Genomic DNA, 18,116 nt, shown 5'->3' with positions numbered 1-18,116 from the left:
TATGTGAGTTTGCATCAGCATTGGCTGCTGCAGCCGCCTGCGATTTCATCTCCTTCTCCTTCATCTCTTGCATTCTTGCCTATGATGTATATAAATCATTAAATGCAGACCAAAAAACTATTTGATTTTGTGTTAAAGCTTATATTGTTTGAATGTGCCAGATGAATCATGGTTTTCATTACCCGTACAAAGTTTAGATGGTCACACACGGGTACAAAAGTTACATATCCCCAAAAATCCAGAAGACATATTCAATACCCACAAGTAACTTGTCTTTATCAGTAAAAATCACTTGTATTATAGATATTTAGGACATGATATTTGAATATATTGTATCAGGCAAAGCTATTAACATATGTTGAACCATATTTTCTTTGGGTGTTTTGAAGGTCTTAATATATGTTACCCGATCAGAAGGGCATAGCATAAAGGATAAGGAACGAACAGGTAATGAGTATGTAGGTTTGCCTATAGCTAGACTGGGTTTTAATATCTACTCATAGACAGCTAAGAATGCTGAAAGAACATAAAAGGCAAATTTGAAAAAGATTTACCTTAAGACGAGCAACAAGGGGTTCCTCTTTTGGCGTCTCTTCAGCCTTAGCAACTATTACTTCTTCATGTCCATTCACAACTTGTATTTCTTTCAGAATCGCACTTTGTTGACTCCTATTATCAAATCCTGTCGCTTCATCTTCCTTTGCAGGCTCGATTTCGTCCCTATTTGGTATAGACAAGGCCCCACTACTGGCTTTCTTCAACTTGGCAACAAGTACCCACATGTTGGCTAAATCGTTTTCAAGGGCCTCTTCTCTTCTCTTTGCCTCTTCCGCTTTTTTCCTATACTCTTCTTCTATGTATTGTTTCTCAGCTAACGTAGCCTCTAGTACTGCTTCGCGCTCTTTCCTTGCGTGCAATTCCATTGTGAGATTTTCTTGGTTGAGGTTCCATGAGTCTGAGATCCTTGCCTTTCTCCCTGGCCTTGTTCCATTGCGGTTCGCTACGCTGTTCATGGAGTTATTGTTACGCTTCTGAGCTGCCGCTGCTAAGTCTCTTGCAGCTACTAATTCTTTTTCTTGCTTTGCGTTTTGAAGTGAGAGCTTTGTAACTTCATCAGCTAGATTCTTCAGCTCAATAGCAGCTGCAGAGGCCAGTTCCTTTGCGTATGAAGCTTCTTCCGCCAATTTTTGATTTTTCACTCGTAATCCACTCTTCTCCTCCACACTCTGCGCATGCTCTAACTTCAACTTTTCGTTCTCAATCTCCTGAAGTATAAAAACATCAACACTCATGTAAATACAATCAGAGGTTCGGTAAACATATATATTGTTGTGTGTTTTTCACAATCTCCTTGCAACCAGAGCAGATACTTATCAGGCATAGTTGTGAGAATGATGCGTGACTGCAAATTTGAAAAAAAGGGCTGAGATTTTGATAAATTACCTGAGACTGTACTTTCTTTTTCAGCTCGTCTACATACTCTTCAGTCACAGCATCAGAACAAGACAGTGTGGACTTTTGACTCGATAATCGTTGCTCTAGAAGATGCACCTTTTCGTGTAATTCATTGTTCTCAGTACACTGCAGTTGTTTGAGCATGTGTATTTTTTTAAGTAAGGATGAGTAATGAGATAATAGCCAAAAAAAAAATAAAACGATATGAAGAATGAAAAAGAGAAGGAGTCTGTGACTTAGAAGTGACCTTTTTTTGTAGTTGTTCTTGGAGAATACGATTATCTGCTGATATAATCTGATCCATATAGAACACAAATAGATATATATTGACTTTAAGAAATCTTCCATTTTCACTATATAAAAAGCAATTATTCTAGAAAAGCGTTCTACCTCCAGCTCAAAGCTCTTCTCATTGCACTGCGTCATCAATCTCACAACTTTCTGAAAACAACAAAATAATTGTAATATCTTTAGCTGATCCATTTTGTGTGCACTACTGAATGACCTTAACAGGGTAAAGGATCATGATAATATGATGATAGATTAAATTACCTGTTGCATTTCAATCGATGATGCATTAGCAATTGAAGCTTCACCACTCTCAGTTATTCGCTGTTCCAAGGATTTCATTTGTCTTTGCTTTTCTTGAATTTCTCTTTCTAGATTCTGGATCTGCATGCCAGAATATAATGAGTACCATAGTTATGCTTAAAGGTAAATGAATGGCTTAAAGTGGAATGCTAATTAAGTTTAGCAAATGGTCTGGAGATGCATTTTCTGATTTTCAGAGTTAAAACTTGAAATTTGGTATATAAAAATCTAGAAAGATAAGTAAGAATCTTTACTTGGGTTTTCGAGTTTTCAGGATCATTTATGGACTGATCCACCATACGCTTTAGTGTGCTTGTGCTAAAGGCTATCTCACCAGCAAGCATCTTAACTTGTTCAACGAGGAGATCCATTTCATCCGTAGACATAATACCCTACAATATCCACAACCATCAAATGTCATTTTTTGTCAAGAACGCAGTGAAAAAAAAATCATACTCATGGGTTAAGAAAGGTTAAGTGGGTGCATGCGACACTGAATCATTAAACACCCTTTTCTGTAACCATTTGGATTGAAAAGAAGAATACAACAATCTTCAAATAAATCAAATTCGATGTAAAAATATTAGGCTAAGAATTCCATAACTCACTTGAGTTAATTCTGCACCAGAACCAACCGGAGAGTTTTCATCCTTAAACTTGCTGGAAGACCGCCGCGCATCTGATGCAAGAGAGAGAGTCGAAGATGGAGATGCCAGATTATCACTATCCAAGAGCAGAGAGTCCAACTTCTGAAGAGCAAAAAGAAAAGAGAATGAGTCAATCTGGTATCAAATGTCTTGTGCAGTGAAGTACCAACAGTTAAAACAGGATTTCAGGAACACAGTGATAATCAGATTTGAATTCCAAACTTACATCATCTTTACCAGCAGAAATGCTGCGCTGGTGAGCTGGTGTATCACCTAAATATCCAGGAATAGAATTCTTGGTAGAGACGAGTATGAGCTTTGTAAGCTTTTGGATTCTACTCATTAGAGCTGCTTTAGCTTCTTCTTCTTCTTCCAGTCTTGATTGCATCTTCACTTGACCTTCTTGTAGCTGTTAATAGAGTGATAGTTCTATTTATTCACCATTTAGAAATAAACTCAAACATTCATGAAATAACAAGGTCTCGGGGAAGCTAGAACCTGTTGCTTTAGGCTCAATAACTCTTCGTGACTGACACCAACAAGCACACCCCTTCTTAGCTGATCAAGTTCGACTTTGAGGGTCGAGATTTCTTTCTGATATTTCTTAATCAATGACTTCTCATCTATGATCTGTTTCAAAATATATAAAAATGTATATTTTAGCCGAGGTTTAGGTTATGCCTTAGAGAAAAGCCATGTACTTCATGACCAGAAGCATAAAAAATCACCTTGTTGCGTGAGGCATTAATTTCTATTCTCTTGGCCCTGCTGGCAAACTTCAATGTATTATGAGTTTCCTCCGTACTGCTTGACGCAGGAGTAACTGTACATATGAGCTATACCAGTTTATGGAAATAAAATCTTAATTAGCTTCTGATCATTGCAATCTTAGATTAACATCAGCATGCAGCGTATAACAAATAGCCAATATAAACAAACCAACATTGCCTTAAATATGCTAATGGAGACATCACAATAAACAATCAACAGTGCGAAACCACTACAGTGAAATGGGAAATATTCACCAGATACAGAAGAGTCGTACCGATACATGCCCATGCCCACTCAGTGAAGATTGCAGAAGACGAGTTAGCTTAGAGTCCCGAAATGGGACATGAGTTGTCTTGCCCTCAGTTAATTTTCCAATCACCTACATATTGAAACCATAAGAAATAGTTTATAATCAATACATCCTAAAAATCCATTTGAAAGGTGTGGTGACTAGAGCTGTTATCCTTGACATAAGAACACAAAAAGGGAACAGATTTCTCAGAAAATAAAGGCATTGATCATAAAGATACAGTAGCACTACTAGATCAGTGCATTGAAGAATAAATTGAACAATAGCCCAAAATCTAATTTCAAAGCAACTGAAAATCCTTTCTGAGCCTCTAGTGCCACCAAATCGGATGTGGTAGCAAACCAGGTTATTCTTCTAAGTCAGTTTTTCATTATACTGTCATAGAAATTCTGATTTACATCATATAATTATTGAAAAGGAAACATCTGACAAATTAAAAGAAAGCTCAAACAGAAGAGAGAGACACCTACAGTTCCAAGAGTCAGAAGACTCTTGTTGATGTATGCACCCTCTTTCCTCCTCAGTCCAGTTGTCTCAGTTTTGGAACTCTCCGATCCAGCTAAGTCAATCAAATTCTAAGCAAGAAAGAGACACACTAAGAGAGCTTCCGATAAGACGAGCGATCTTATGCAATGAAAGAAGAAAGAAGCCCTTACTAGCTGAGAAAAAATAACTCCATCATATTGGTCTCCGTGAGCACTACTTTCAATCATCTGCAAACAAACAATAGTTGAAATTGACACTTTAAATGCATAGCAAGGAAATTTGTATGAGCGGAAGTATCTAAAGGACATTGAGAGGATCAAGAATAAATAATGGGATGTTCACCAAATTAAAGATGTACCAGTGTAAATATTGTGTGACTTCTACTGCTCATCAGGTTGAAATTATTTGAACCAACATGACGATGTTCTGCCATTATAGATCAAAACAGTAATAAGGAAAGGCGACTATGAACATTTGAAAACATGTTTCAGCTGTAATTCTCCCAATTACCTTCCCCAGCTGCAATGAAAGATAATGCATGGCCTGGAGATAAAACAACTTCTTCCTTAATACCCTCAACATAGGTTCCCTAGAAACAATACCCACTCTAGATCAAACCAAGGCAACTTATAAATAAATAAATAAATGAGGATGGATGCAACGTGAAGAATTCATCAAATGTGTTCACCATCCTCATCCTTGTCAGAGAAAAACAAATCTAATCAGACAAACAAGTGAATGCTCATGTCTAATACATTCGTAATTCATGTGCGAGAGAAAGAGAACAAGGTGGAAACCTGGGAATCCTCTCTAACACGTAAATTTTGCCCTGTTGGATCCAGTAAGTCATTTATCACCTGATACAAGTAAAAAAGTAAGCACTCATATAAAAAAAAAAAAAAAGACAATAATGAGTTATCACACATGTTACCAACACAAGGAGAGATATTGTTAAAAGAAAATATATTCGAGGCTAAAAGCCTTAACTCCAGGGTTTTGTTTACAGTGTCAGTAAATGCTATTATATTATGAATGAAATTTTTTGCATACCTCATTGTATATTTCAAGATATGAAACACGGAGCAGGAACTCTCTTCCGGTGGTCTGATATTTAAAATGATGTAAGAAATTAGCAGATATGACACTGTAATAGGTGCATGAAGAACTGTAAACCAATAAAGGACCATATAAGTTATAAGTAGAAGAAGATCCCTTACTTCCTGGATGATACTGAACACATCTTTTATTGCCAATGGTATGATTCCAGGATATTCTTGATCACCCTGTGCATATTGCAAATGAAGGAATGGTCAGCTATAAAATTCATATGTCAACAATCTTAATCAAGATCTTCTCAACTTCTTATTAACACAAGCATGTAAATCAAACATTTATGAGCATCTATAATCACTCCATCTTTGTATGATCTCATATCTTTCACAACCCAGTAAACGTAGTATGAAGCCAGTATAACCACGAAAACACTTACATGCATTGTATGTGTCTTTCCACTGCTTGTAACACCATAAGCAAAAACGGTTCCTGTCAAATTGCCAATACATAGTCAGAATAGTTCTCTGCACGCAATGCTACTAGCAATAATGAGTTGAGCTAAAGGTATCTCAATGAAAAATACAAATCTAGTTTAATTGATCACCCGGCTATACTCACCATTAACACCTTCCATTGCTGCCTTGACTACAGGTTTAGCAGCTACATCATATACCTCTGGAGTTGTTGCTTGTGGTCCAAAAACTTTATCTGGTATCAACAAATACGGAAGAACATTCATTGAACAAACCTAGGCGACCAAATCTATAATCAATGAACAGTAAATTAAATTTTGATCTCCGGCAATAAATTCATATCAATACCAAATGCGTAAGCTGTGAGGGGATTATATTCGTTCCTGACCATCTTATCCGCGTCAGGATACCAAACAATCTCATCTCCTCTTTGATATTCCCTCTCACTGCAATCAAACCGGAAATTTTCAAAATCGACAAGAGTATGAATTCACATTTCATCAATCCCAAACTTGTAAAGCAAAATAATCGTGAAATTGCATCCAACAGATCTGCTATTCCGCTTCCAGATCTACCGTACCTCATCGGACGAAACCTAACGGTGACGGAGATGCTATCTCGCTCAGAGGTAATAGTCTGCACAGACTCGCCAATTTCCGATGGGTAAGAAACAGACGGTTGGGCTCCATAAGTCCCGGAGACGCCGATTGGACCGGAATCGGAAGTGGTACGAGTAATCGACATAGATCGGGAGCCGCTCACAGCGCCGCCGGAATTGTAAACGGAAGAAGTAGGCGTAGAAGAAGAGCGAGGTAGTAGACGATTGTTTATATGAGAGGAAGAAGTAGACGAAGCCGAAGAGTACGGACTCGGAGGTCTACGGTGCGAGAAAGGAGAACGACTCCTAGTTCTAGATGACGATGAAGCCATTCACTTACTCAAGAGGAGGGAATTAACTCGTTTAAAAACTCGGTGACTCGGTTTTCGAATCGGTGAGGGAATTAACTCGCTTAAACTCGGTGACTCGGTTTGCGAATCAGTGAAAGAAGAAAGAATCAAGCAAAAAAAACCACCAAATGTGAAGACGCAGAGAATGTGTCAGTGGAAGCTCACATGGCTGGGGTCAGAAAAAGCAAATATGCTCTTCATCTTCTTCTTCTTCTCTCTCTTTTCTCTTTCTCTACTTTTCCATGGTTAAGCGACGCGAAGGTGAGAAAAAAAGGAGAGTGAGACCACAAGGAGAGAGCGATTGTTTCGTCTTCTTCACGCGACGGTGGTGAAGAGAGAGAGATTGAGAGATCGATTGAGAGATATTTTTTTTGGTGAAAGCGTCTTTTTTTTTTTGGGTGTTTCAGATTTTGAATTTTTGATTAAACAAATTACTATTTTTTACACTGTGTGCTGACGTGGCTTGCTCAAAGGTAATTTTTGAGGTTTGAACGTGGTTGAGGATTTAAATAACCGCGAACCGGAATCAAAAAGATTTTCGAATTTTTAAAGAAACCGAACGAGCGGGAGGAACGATAGGTCAGTAAAAAATAGTTGATTTCTCCTTTTTGCCCTTTAATTCTTCAATGTTTAGTTCCGGTTCATCCTAAACCAACTAAATTGAAATTCTAGTGAAAAATCAATCCAATTTCAACCGTATGTATGGAATCTTTTCCAACACCAAGATTAAAAAAAATCTAGTGGTAATAATTTTTTTCAAATAGTCTTTTCATCAAGTTCCAATACAAAATGGAACATTATGTTAGATTCTACATAACTGCAAGAATGCAACATGTCCAATAGATTCAGTACCGAATTTAATAAATGGCTAAATGAAAGGAAACATAATCCTTAAATAGATGGTGTACTATTAAATCCTGCAAATTGCAAAAGACAAAATATTTACGTTTTAAAAAAAATAAAATAAAATGATAATCCAACAAAATGGAGTTATTACAAGCACGTATATCTCATTTCTTCTGTATAATTATGTTACACATCTATTGAATTTGAATATGTGGGTCCTTAAAATTAATGATACTAATTTAAGGTTTTGATTGGTAACATGACTTAACATTGACTTAAGTTAAGTTGAGTTATGGACTTAACTTAAAGTTTATTCAAAAATGTTACCAATCAGTAATAAAACTAAATTTTTTGAAGTTGAGTTTGAATAATCATGTGTTATGGTTGATGTACAAATTTGAGGTATATCCTTTGTAAAATTGTTAACTCAAAAGATTATTCAACATCATGAAATTTTTCATGAGTTAGGATGTGGTAAGTTGAGTTAGCTAATTTTTTAATTAAAATAAAACGAAAATACAGTTATATAAAACAAAATATTGTTTTTTGCTTAATTTATATATCAATAAAAATATATTTTACCTTTTTATTTTATTTAATAAATTCTTTATTTAGTTATTTTGAAATTTTTATATTTTGCTAATTTTTTTATCATTTGAATCAAATTAGGCATAGATCTAAATATCATAAGATTGTAAATATTATGAAATACATGTAGTTATTTTTATTAATATATTTTATTTTAAATTATTTTAATTTATTTTATTAAATTTTTTTTACTAATACATTTTATTTTTTTATTTTATTAAATTTATTCACTAATACTTTTTAATAATTATAATTATTAATCATTTTCAATTAAAATTAATTAAATAATACATACTGCAACATCTACCACAAAAATGTCACCAGTCAGTAATTTTGGCAAAATTGATAAATCATATTCTTACAGCAATTTATTACATTAAATTGCTATTTTTACCACATAATTTTTACTGCAAGATACATCGGATTATAATATTCTCTGCAACTCAACTTAAAGAAACCATGTTACCAGAGAGAGCCTAAATTAGTGAGAGTGTTTTGCTTCTCGACGGTGGTTGTCATATCTCTCCCACTTCTTGAGCTCCACCGCACATCTGTCTCACACGTGCATGCTTTTTCTCCCTCACGTGTCATGTGATGTGATGTTGTTATTATCATATATATCAATATGATATCATCTCTTAATATATATGTAAATATCAAGTATGCATTATAAATTTTAAATAGCATATGCATGTACATTTAAATTTTTTTTTTTTTTGTGTGGAGAATTTTGGTGCTAAATAATAAATAATACTAGTAATGAAGAAGATGTCATCATTATTAGTCGTGGGCCGAAGCTAAAGTAGGCCTACAAGGGTCCATTGCTGAATATGCCAAACGAAAACTGCACGCATAGAGAACGTGCAGCCCAACCGTTTGGTTTGAGTACTACTGGAGTGTAAATTAAATAACACATAAGGCTGAAATGGTAAATGTACTTGCAAAATTAGAAGAAAAAAAAAAGTTTATTGTTTTTCAAATGGAGCAATCCCAATCCAACGGTCACGACGAACTTGCAAGCTCCCTTATCTATCTATGGAGTTTGGAAGAAACTCAAGAAAGTAAAAAAAAAAACAGCCTCAGAACACAAAGAAGGAGAAGAGAGCCACAGAGTCAGAGAGAGATGCTGGTGCTTGGTCAGTTTCAGATATCTTCGTTTGAGCTCTTCACATCTCCAAAACAATCAGGTAAAACATGATGATTCTTCGATTTAACGGCCGTTTCGGAAGGTATAAATTTAATCTAGGATCCTGAATTGTGATGATTTTAATCTCCAGGGTGTTCCTATAGTTCAAGGAGTGTTCCTCTACCCAGAACTCGTTTTTATTGTAATTTAGGCAGGAGCTCTGATTTCAGAGTTATGGCTGATATGAGCGGCGATAAAGGAACCAACATTGAAAAACTTTATCTGGGTATGGATTTTGGTACTTCTGGAGCTCGATTTACAGTTATTGATGACCAAGGAGTGATTAAAGCCGAAGGAAAAAGAGAATATCCTCCTTTCATGGTAAACTCTATTTCGAAACATTTCATGGTAAAGAAGTGGGAGAGTTACCAGAACTCTATTTAGAACCTTCAGTAGTCTTTTGATTTGTTGTCTTGTTTATACCAAATGAGTATTTTGGGAATCTTTCTACGTACATTATTTACAAGTTCTGAGCTAATCTATGAACAATATTAAAGAAAAAAGCTATGGAGACTGAGACGTTTGTTTTGTTATCTAGATAGAAAGAAGAGAGCATGGATTGGGTAAGCTCATGGAAAGCAACTCTTTTTTCGCTGCTAGAGGACATTCCGATTACCATTCGCTCCCTTGTCTCATCTATTTCGCTTGATGGAACTTCCGCAACAACTCTCATCTTAAACAGGCATGTGCTTCATCACATTAGAGGATCATAGCTAAATGAAATCATTAAACTGTTGTTTTAAATCCCCATTTGCTTGTTCACTTATGTGTAAGCAGTGAAAATGGGGAAGTTCTGTGTCAACCTTTTCTCTACAACCAGAGCTGTCCTGATGCTCTGCCAGAGGTTAAGTTCTTAGCGCCAGAGAACCACACAGTCTGCTCTGGTTCTTCTACGTTGTGCAAACTTGTCTCATGGTGGAACACTGAGGTGCCGAACAGAGAATCAGCTGTATTGCTGCATCAGGCAGATTGGTTGTTATGGTTACTTCATGGCAGACTCGGAGTGTCAGATTACAATAACGCCTTGAAGGTAACATTGTCAAGTATTTTCGCCATTTAAGCAGAAATTGTAGAAGAAAATGTAACTCACAGAAGTGCTTTCCTATGTTGGATTTGAGTGCAGGTGGGCTATGATCCTGAGAGTGAATCATATCCATCATGGTTGCTAAGTCAGCCTTATTCTCAGTTATTACCTATGGTGCAAGCTCCTGGAACATCAATAGGCCTTCTGAAAGAAAGCCTCATAAGACAATTCGGTAAATTTTTCTTACATCTAACAAAAAAAACCAGTGAAAAGCAACATAAATCTTCAATCTTCTTTTTGGCTTGACCAGGATTTCCGGATGATTGCATTGTCTGCACCGGTACAACTGATAGTATAGCTGCATTTCTTGCAGCACGTGCGACTGAACCTGGGAAAGCAGTGAGAGAACTCTGCGATACTCTTTGAATATTATTCATCTCTCTATGTGGCAACCACATATTGATGTTTGTATTATGAAATGATTCTTTTATTATGATTCTTTGCCAAAGGTAACTTCATTGGGTTCAACCTTAGCCATCAAACTTCTCAGCACCAAAAGAGTTGATGATGCGAGGTATGGAGTCTACAGCCACCGCCTGGATGACAAATGGTTGGTCGGAGGAGCTTCCAACACTGGTGGAGCAGTTCTCAGACAGCTCTTTAGTGACGAACAGTTAGAAAGACTGAGCCAAGAAATTAATCCTATGGTCGCATCTTCTCTAGATTACTATCCTCTTCAAAGCAGTGGTGAAAGATTTCCCATAGCTGATCCTAACTTGGCTCCAAGGTTTGTCCTTTCTAATGCTCTCACAAAGTGCTTCCGTATATGTAACAAGGAAGGTTTCTATTAATCTTCCCTCAAAGCATTAGTATAGATTCACTTACAAAACATGTCTTTACATATTGCAGATTACTTCCACGCCCAGAAAGCGACGTTGAATACTTGCATGGTATATTGGAATCAATCGCACGTATTGAGGTACTAACAACCATCTCTATGTGGTTGCTACTGAGTTCCACATGACTCATGGCAACATTCGGAACAAAATGGTTGTGAAACTACTGCAATATTGTTTTTATCTTGAACTCCACATCTGAGCATATTTCTAAGTCCATGCTCTTCCAGAATCATGAGTTTCGAGCTTTATATAGTTTTCAGTTGCACGATCTAGCAAGTTTGGTTTACCGATTATAATTCAGTAATGTTAACAATATCAGGGGAAAGGCTACAAGTTGTTGAAAGAGTTGGGAGCAACGGAAGCCGAGGAAGTGTTCACAGCAGGAGGTGGAGCCAAGAATGACAAGTGGATAAAGATAAGGCAGCGAGTTCTAGGTTTGCCTGTGAAAAAAGCTTTCCACACGGAAGCGTCCTATGGAGCTTCTCTTCTTGCATTGAAGGGCGCGAAACAGAACAGTGGTCTGTAAAACAGAACACATTTTCAAGACCAGAATATGTGAACAAAGAATTTGTGCATAGAACACATTTTCTTGTTAGTATTCTTTGGCATATACCAAATGGTTGTATTGCAGTGTCTTGTTATCGAACATACAAATTCTCATGCAATTTTGCTGTTTTAAACGTTACAAAACGAATTAACGGTATTTGTGTGAAACCATGAGCGTCAACTTCAATGTTTTTGACAAAATTTAATGTAAGGGGTGTTCCGAGAATCGAACTCGGGACCTCTCGCACCCGAAGCGAGAATCATACCACTAGACCAAACACCCATTTTGTTCATTCTTAACAGAACATATATTAATCAAAAGGATATTATAAACCCCCATAAATCTCAGAGAGCAGAAGAGGAGGAGACCGGAGATGGCTGCAATGGCGACTCTAATAAAATCATCGACTTTGACTTACTTGATCCACCATCTTCTCCGACATCCTAAACCAACATCTCCTCTTTGTCTGTTCCTTAGACCCTTTCCTTTGTCTGTATTAACCCGTACATCCAATCACCATGACGACAAGGGTCGCTTCCCGTCGATCTCCTCCTCTTCTTTACCTCTTCCACGTCCTTATATCTCACACTCTCACTCCTTCTCTACTCTCCTCCTACCTAAATCATTCTCTTCAGTTGCCGAATCAGAACAAGATGAAGAGAACGTGTCTGTAGCCTCTTTTAGCGAGAATAACGATGATGCAGAAGAAGATGGGTCAGAGAGTACTGAAATATCTCAAGAGATGATGACTGAGATCTCGTCTTTGAAATTGTCGGCGAAGGAGAAGAAAAGGTTTGCTTCTTACGCGCACAGTTTGGGCGACAAACTCAAGTCTCAGCTCATAGGCAAGTCCGGCGTTACGGATTCAGTCGTCCTCTCTTTCTTAGAGACGCTGGAGAAGAACGAGCTCTTAAAGGTATAAACTTTATTGTTACTACTATGTAGTTTAACTGTAGTTTCCATTGGATTAAAGTGTGAGCTTGAGACTCACTGTGGTGACTTGACTTAAGCTCGATTGATTCCATGAATAGGTGAAAATACACAGAACATGCCCTGGAGAGCTAGAGGAGATACTTCTGCATTTGGAGGAAGCCACTGGTTCAGTAATAGTCGGGCAAATTGCGCGGACTGTTATATTGTATCGTCCTAGTCCAACCAAATTGAAAGCTGAGGAGGAGAAAACAAAGAGGTAGTAGAATACAAAGAGGCACCAGATTGAATCTTTTATGCCAAGACTTTTCCATTTCAATAAAAAAATATATATTTTCCTGTTCTTCCAAGAATACAATTAAAGACTCTGTTTTCCATTGATCTACAACTGAATGAAGCTCTTCTCTATTCCGTAGACTTTTTCTTGTGATGTATACGGTGACTTACTGAGCTAAGCAGCTTTCACTTTCTCAGCATTTTGGCTTGTATCTTCCGAGTAAAGTACACCGTCCCGCGATAGAAGGCGGAAAAGAGATAAAGAAAACCGAGCCTGAAATAACATTCATGTTAGATATAAGACGAGCAAAAGATATGTGAAGTTTGGGTTAAAGTGACTTAGTAAAGGTGTAGCAATTACCCATTGGAACCCCACAAGTGCGTACCAGCATCCTCTCAAGCCAAATCCTCCATTGCTCAGGAGCTACATTGTAAACAATGGGACGAGATGAGAGTTACAGAAACCTATTTTGGAATTCTGGAGAGATTGAGGATAAAAGGATTAAGTACCATAAGTAGAAGCCCAGCAACCACAAAGCATCCAGTCATTGACAAGCTGATATATCTAAGATCTCTTCCAGCCTTCATTTTACAGACAACAATTTTAGTTCTTTTTGGATCAGTGTTGCAGGTGTATATATATCTTTACAAGGTGAGACACAAAAGTATGATTTATTTACCAATAAGGTGCCTTCGAGACTGTGAGTACTCGCTGTGATGGATAAAGCAAGGAAATATGGTATTATGACCTTGTGCATCTGTCACAATACCGAATGAATAAATGTCTTTGAAACTTGTCATTCTTGAAAATGTATGAATGGGAGAACATATGAGACAAATTATAAAGAAAAAAGGGAAACGAAATACCTCGACTGTGACAACCTTGTCATGTGTGAAGATGCCAGGGAACAGCCATGGAACTGCTGTGCCAATGGTTCCGACTACTATTCCTAGCGTAGCGCCAATAATAACAAGGGACTTCAGAAGCATTCTAGCCTACATAGAGACAACAACAGTAAAATCAGAAGTTGCTTCAGGCAACAGTAAAAGCTGACAATGCTTTTGACTCTCGAATTTTTCACCTACCTTAGGCAAATTGCGATTGACTCCGAATAATAACTCAGGCATGAAGGACTGTGCAGTTTGAGAGAGTGGCTCCCCCCAAACCGTACTCATGGAATATGTCTGAAGCATAACCTAGAGAGACCAAAAGAGCCAAAGAAATTAGTATGGAGAAAACTCAAATCATGAAATATCGTTGACGGTGATATATAAACGGACATATCACCTGATGAGCAGCTATGACGCTTGTACCCATTGATGTAGCGAAGTACACAAGGAGCGTATAAAATAAAACCTAAGGGGACAAAACAAAAATCACAGATAAGAAAGAGGCCATCCTGTGGCAAATGAGTGTCCCTATAGAGATAAGAGAAGTAGAACCTTTGACATCATAGTTATAAAGACTGGGGCAGCGAGCCCAAAGATCGTCAAAAGTTCACTTGGAGAAGGAACACAGAATGAGAAAGCACTGTATCCTTTCTTGTTTAATGCGTCCATCATCATATAAGCTGCAACAACCTAAAACATATCGCATTAAGACTATAGTATTAACTAGCTGATATGATATGACCAGACAAGAATATTTTCAGTTCCAAAATCAGAACTTCGATTGGAATCTAATAGATCTCAGCTTACTTGTGACACCATAGTTGCCCAAGCTGCACCTGCTATACCGTATCCTAGAAAGGTGCATAAGACCACATCGCCAACACCGTTTATTACACTAGCAACTGCCAATGCCTTTAGAGGTCCCCATGAGTCTTTCATACCAAGACTAAGACAAAAACAAAAAAAGAATGTCACACCTGAGTATCAGTGAAACACATTCCAAGCGGTATGTAAAAACGCAAATAGGGTATATACGAACCTTGCACTTTGAGCAACCCATCCAATGAGAACAGCTGGCCATGCTAAACCACGAATCTGAACATGGAAAATATAAATCGTTAAAACCAAAGAAGAAAGACTAAGTAATGTAAACTAAATTTTTCGCCAAGAATTAACAAAATTCAAGGCTATTAGCAATTTAGCATGGATCGAACTTAGTCTAACATGCATCTTCAGACAGATTCACATGGAACAACCATACTTTTTGTATGTACGCATACAGTCAACGCACACCAAAGCTCACAAAACATTATAATCTGAAAATTTACAACACAAAAGGGTTCACCAAGATAGAGTATTAACCTGAACATATGTATTGGCCGCCGGGACAATATCAGCATTCTTTACCCCTGTAAAAGCTGAAAGAAGACTAAACAGTTAACAGTCTGTTAATTTACTGCTAGTCACAAACTTGCTACTTGTCAAATACAAATATCACTTGTTACCAGTTAATGCCCAGGTACCAAACAGTCTTGTAAACAACATCATTGTGACTCCACAAGCCAACCCAATGAAAAGCAAGATCGATATCTGATGTTGTACTTCATCTTTATCCTGCATAAGCACTAATTTATTAGGATTTGCTAATAATGTGCACTTGGAAATACTTGATTTTGCTTATGGTTAATGACTAAAAGGTATTATTACAGGCCAAATTCATAGTTCAAAAACGATAAACTGACCCGCCGAGCAAGAGAGGTGGCAACAAGATTTGAAGTAGCAACCGAGAGGAACATGAACGTATAACACAAATAATCACAGATTACGGTTGCAGGACCTGTTTCATCCATAATGAAATTGGAATTACTGCTACTTTAACCAGTAACCCCAGCGTGGAACATAACAAAGAGAAGAACAATCGGATGTTCCCAGTTTGAGTAATTACATTCAAGGTTTAAAAAAAATCAAAAGTGTTGAGAAATCAAAGCCATGACTGAAATCTGAAACTTACATTCATCTTTGTTTCCAAATTGACAATCAAACAAGAGAGCTACCTTGCTTTATGGAACATTAAAGATCCTATTTTCCCCTCAGTAGTTTAACACTAATCACACAGAAACCAAAAGAAAGCTAAAGCAGCAACTTTTGGTAAGTTCAACACACACAAAATTAAGCACCATCAAAATACGTCATTAAAGAAAGGTTAGTGCTTTTCCAGCACATCACAAGAGATAAACACATACAGGCCCACTTAAGATTTCAAGGTTACACAGATGATGAAAGAGAGTAAAACTCCTCAGTCCTCACAGAGAGAAGCAAAATCTGAAGAAAAAAGGCTAAAAGTTTTGTTCTTTTTGTGTGATTAAAATTAATAAAACAATGTTTATCAGAATAGATAACAAAGAGCAAAGAGACTCACTTCAAAAAGCCAAGCACCAACATTTTACGAAATCCAGTAAAGCAAACTCAGAGTCTATGGTGAGTATTGTATAGTCATATACCTAAAGCAGCGAGCTCGAGTGAGCTTCCTTGACCAATCACCGCCGTATCAATGAGACTCATCAACGGCCCACATAGCCACAGTCCAGCTGCAGGTCCGGTAAACATGACGATCTCTTTCATCTGTCCCCAAATGCTCTGATTCGCCAAGTCATCTACCTTCACTGCTTCTACTTCCACTTCTTCAACAGGAGAAATCGAACCATTTCCATCTCCGCCTTGAAGCTCAATCACTTCTTCCTCCGAAATCGACCCATTTCCGCTTTCTCCATCAACAACAAGCTCCTGATTGGGACTTGCGCAGTTTCTTATAAATCTGTTAAACTCCAACGACTTTGCTCCGGAAACAGAGGAGCTCCTCCTGAAACTCGGGAGTGGAGGCTTCCATGACCTTAAATTGATTATTGAAGATCGGAATGGTAGCTTTGGGTTAGAAGTAATCGAAGAAACTGTGAAAGATAAGGTTTTGCATTGGATTTGCATCGTTTCTTGTTGCTCAAATTCAAAGGCAAACAAATAAAAATTGCGGCTTTGAAAAGCTTCCCGGCGTTTGGTAATAATTAAACAGATAGAAAACAACACAACTCTCCTCAAGTCTNACTTCCACTTCTTCAACAGGAGAAATCGAACCATTTCCATCTCCGCCTTGAAGCTCAATCACTTCTTCCTCCGAAATCGACCCATTTCCGCTTTCTCCATCAACAACAAGCTCCTGATTGGGACTTGCGCAGTTTCTTATAAATCTGTTAAACTCCAACGACTTTGCTCCAGAAACAGAGGAGCTCCTCCTGAAACTCGGGAGTGGAGGCTTCCATGACCTTAAATTGATTATTGAAGATCGGAATGGTAGCTTTGGGTTAGAAGTAATCGAAGAAACTGTGAAAGATAAGGTTTTGCATTGGATTTGCATCGTTTCTTGTTGCTCAAATTCAAAGGCAAACAAATAAAAATTGCGGCTTTGAAAAGCTTCCCGGCGTTTGGTAATAATTAAACAGATAGAAAACAACACAACTCTCCTCAAGTCTCTCATCATATTTTTGGAAGCTTTCAGTATTACAGTCTAGTGATTGGTACAGCAAACCGGTTAACCAAATTGAGATCAAACCACAATTATTGATTTTTATATATTCGGTCCTCTCCTCTATCTCAATGTGAACCAAAATTTGACGGTCCAAAAGCAAAGAAGACCAAAAAAATAAGTGGGGAAATTGATAAGGCAATGTGTGACTGTAAAACAAAGTCGTCCAAGTGTTGTTTTCATGTTGGAGACAGAGGACAAGAAAATCTTAATATGCAATTGCATCGAGTCACGCTTGACCCTACTTTGTAATGCAATTGCAATTTGCAAGCAACTGTTTGTACTGTAGTATGTATATTTCACTTCCGACGTGAATTATACTATGGGCTTTGTTTAAAAGAGCTAATGGGCTTTTTAGTTAGCGTCACGGAAACAAATTCAATATCTGGTCAAGGCCCAAATTTGAAGAAGCCCACAAGTAATACTGCTGGCTGCTACTATTCTTCACCACGTGGCACTATAATTAGCATCGGGAGCTGAGTTGGCAGTCCGTGGATCGTTGACAATATCTCTGATGATAATCTATCACCAAAACATAACGTCAGCCTTAAAAAACCACTGGGAACTCATCAACACCTCACAAACTCATCCATCTCTCATTGTAAATTTTGTTATTTA

The 18,116-nt window shown here is 37.5% G+C and overlaps 4 protein-coding genes and 1 non-coding gene across 6 annotated transcripts in view; 2 read left to right on the top strand and 3 right to left on the bottom strand.

The window, feature by feature from the left end:
- Nucleotides 1–7,124, bottom strand: part of LOC104715885 (kinesin-like protein KIN-7M, chloroplastic) — a 10,091-nt gene extending 2,967 nt beyond the window's left edge. Inside the window, exons 1-23 of the mRNA XM_010433253.1 lie at nucleotides 6,367–7,124; nucleotides 6,135–6,232; nucleotides 5,932–6,021; nucleotides 5,750–5,802; nucleotides 5,478–5,543; nucleotides 5,311–5,364; nucleotides 5,058–5,117; nucleotides 4,771–4,849; nucleotides 4,619–4,686; nucleotides 4,431–4,487; nucleotides 4,245–4,349; nucleotides 3,739–3,843; nucleotides 3,422–3,529; nucleotides 3,192–3,323; nucleotides 2,920–3,102; nucleotides 2,655–2,795; nucleotides 2,301–2,438; nucleotides 2,008–2,127; nucleotides 1,846–1,896; nucleotides 1,703–1,750; nucleotides 1,444–1,581; nucleotides 555–1,265; nucleotides 5–79 (exon numbers count right to left, since the gene is read on the bottom strand). Of these exons, the coding sequence (XP_010431555.1) occupies nucleotides 5–79; nucleotides 555–1,265; nucleotides 1,444–1,581; nucleotides 1,703–1,750; nucleotides 1,846–1,896; nucleotides 2,008–2,127; nucleotides 2,301–2,438; nucleotides 2,655–2,795; nucleotides 2,920–3,102; nucleotides 3,192–3,323; nucleotides 3,422–3,529; nucleotides 3,739–3,843; nucleotides 4,245–4,349; nucleotides 4,431–4,487; nucleotides 4,619–4,686; nucleotides 4,771–4,849; nucleotides 5,058–5,117; nucleotides 5,311–5,364; nucleotides 5,478–5,543; nucleotides 5,750–5,802; nucleotides 5,932–6,021; nucleotides 6,135–6,232; nucleotides 6,367–6,716 (3,030 nt within the window). The 5' untranslated portion in view covers nucleotides 6,717–7,124. The remainder of the gene's footprint in view (nucleotides 1–4; nucleotides 80–554; nucleotides 1,266–1,443; nucleotides 1,582–1,702; nucleotides 1,751–1,845; nucleotides 1,897–2,007; nucleotides 2,128–2,300; nucleotides 2,439–2,654; nucleotides 2,796–2,919; nucleotides 3,103–3,191; nucleotides 3,324–3,421; nucleotides 3,530–3,738; nucleotides 3,844–4,244; nucleotides 4,350–4,430; nucleotides 4,488–4,618; nucleotides 4,687–4,770; nucleotides 4,850–5,057; nucleotides 5,118–5,310; nucleotides 5,365–5,477; nucleotides 5,544–5,749; nucleotides 5,803–5,931; nucleotides 6,022–6,134; nucleotides 6,233–6,366) is intronic.
- LOC104713579 (xylulose kinase-like) lies at nucleotides 9,191–11,991 on the top strand. Of its 2 annotated transcripts, none has more exons than XM_010430736.2 (9): nucleotides 9,191–9,355; nucleotides 9,446–9,675; nucleotides 9,897–10,036; nucleotides 10,132–10,384; nucleotides 10,478–10,610; nucleotides 10,689–10,777; nucleotides 10,888–11,165; nucleotides 11,288–11,357; nucleotides 11,597–11,991. In XM_010430736.2, the coding sequence occupies exons 1-9, from the start codon at nucleotides 9,292–9,294 to the stop codon at nucleotides 11,801–11,803; spliced, it is 1,464 nt and encodes a 487-aa protein (XP_010429038.1). In that variant the 5' UTR covers nucleotides 9,191–9,291; the 3' UTR covers nucleotides 11,804–11,991. The 2 variants fall into 2 exon arrangements, with proteins under 2 accessions (XP_010429038.1, XP_019085327.1); XM_019229782.1 differs by having other exon boundaries at nucleotides 9,216–9,355; nucleotides 9,893–10,036.
- On the bottom strand, nucleotides 12,035–12,106 carry TRNAP-CGG. The gene has a single exon. It is a non-coding gene; the product is annotated as a tRNA-Pro (tRNA).
- On the top strand, nucleotides 12,158–13,133 carry LOC104713577. Its single transcript, XM_010430733.1, has 2 exons — nucleotides 12,158–12,740; nucleotides 12,856–13,133. The coding sequence occupies exons 1-2, from the start codon at nucleotides 12,198–12,200 to the stop codon at nucleotides 13,015–13,017; spliced, it is 705 nt and encodes a 234-aa protein (XP_010429035.1). The 5' UTR covers nucleotides 12,158–12,197; the 3' UTR covers nucleotides 13,018–13,133.
- On the bottom strand, nucleotides 13,040–16,903 carry LOC109124818 (protein DETOXIFICATION 46, chloroplastic). Its single transcript, XM_010430735.2, has 14 exons — nucleotides 16,423–16,903; nucleotides 15,664–15,758; nucleotides 15,427–15,535; nucleotides 15,284–15,339; nucleotides 14,961–15,016; nucleotides 14,729–14,867; nucleotides 14,474–14,611; nucleotides 14,319–14,387; nucleotides 14,117–14,227; nucleotides 13,898–14,026; nucleotides 13,711–13,788; nucleotides 13,541–13,612; nucleotides 13,392–13,454; nucleotides 13,040–13,304 (listed from the first exon to the last, which is right to left on the bottom strand). The coding sequence occupies exons 1-14, from the start codon at nucleotides 16,901–16,903 to the stop codon at nucleotides 13,206–13,208; spliced, it is 1,695 nt and encodes a 564-aa protein (XP_010429037.1). The 3' UTR covers nucleotides 13,040–13,205.

This window comes from Camelina sativa, chromosome 9, assembly GCF_000633955.1.
Source record: "Camelina sativa cultivar DH55 chromosome 9, Cs, whole genome shotgun sequence".
In the NCBI taxonomy this organism is placed as follows: Eukaryota; Viridiplantae; Streptophyta; class Magnoliopsida; order Brassicales; family Brassicaceae; genus Camelina; species Camelina sativa.
This window is presented reverse-complemented; position numbering and strand designations above follow the sequence as displayed.

Bases quoted from the DNA above. Each gene is read 5' to 3' on its own strand.
- LOC104713579 (XM_010430736.2), top strand. From the start codon at position 9,292: ATGCTGGTGCTTGGTCAGTTTCAGATATCTTCGTTTGAGCTCTTCACA. The intron at 9,676-9,896 runs GTAAACTCTATT...TTATCTAGATAG, and splicing joins GAGAATATCCTCCTTTCATG to AAAGAAGAGAGCATGGATTG. The intron at 11,358-11,596 runs GTACTAACAACC...TAACAATATCAG, and splicing joins AATCAATCGCACGTATTGAG to GGGAAAGGCTACAAGTTGTT.
- LOC104713577 (XM_010430733.1), top strand. From the start codon at position 12,198: ATGGCTGCAATGGCGACTCTAATAAAATCATCGACTTTGACTTACTTG. The intron at 12,741-12,855 runs GTATAAACTTTA...TTCCATGAATAG, and splicing joins AGAAGAACGAGCTCTTAAAG to GTGAAAATACACAGAACATG.
- LOC109124818 (XM_010430735.2), bottom strand. From the start codon at position 16,903: ATGCAAATCCAATGCAAAACCTTATCTTTCACAGTTTCTTCGATTACT. The intron at 15,017-15,283 runs GTTAATACTCTA...TTCCATGTTCAG, and splicing joins CGGCCAATACATATGTTCAG to ATTCGTGGTTTAGCATGGCC. The intron at 14,228-14,318 runs GTGATATGTCCG...TGGTCTCTCTAG, and splicing joins GCGTCATAGCTGCTCATCAG to GTTATGCTTCAGACATATTC.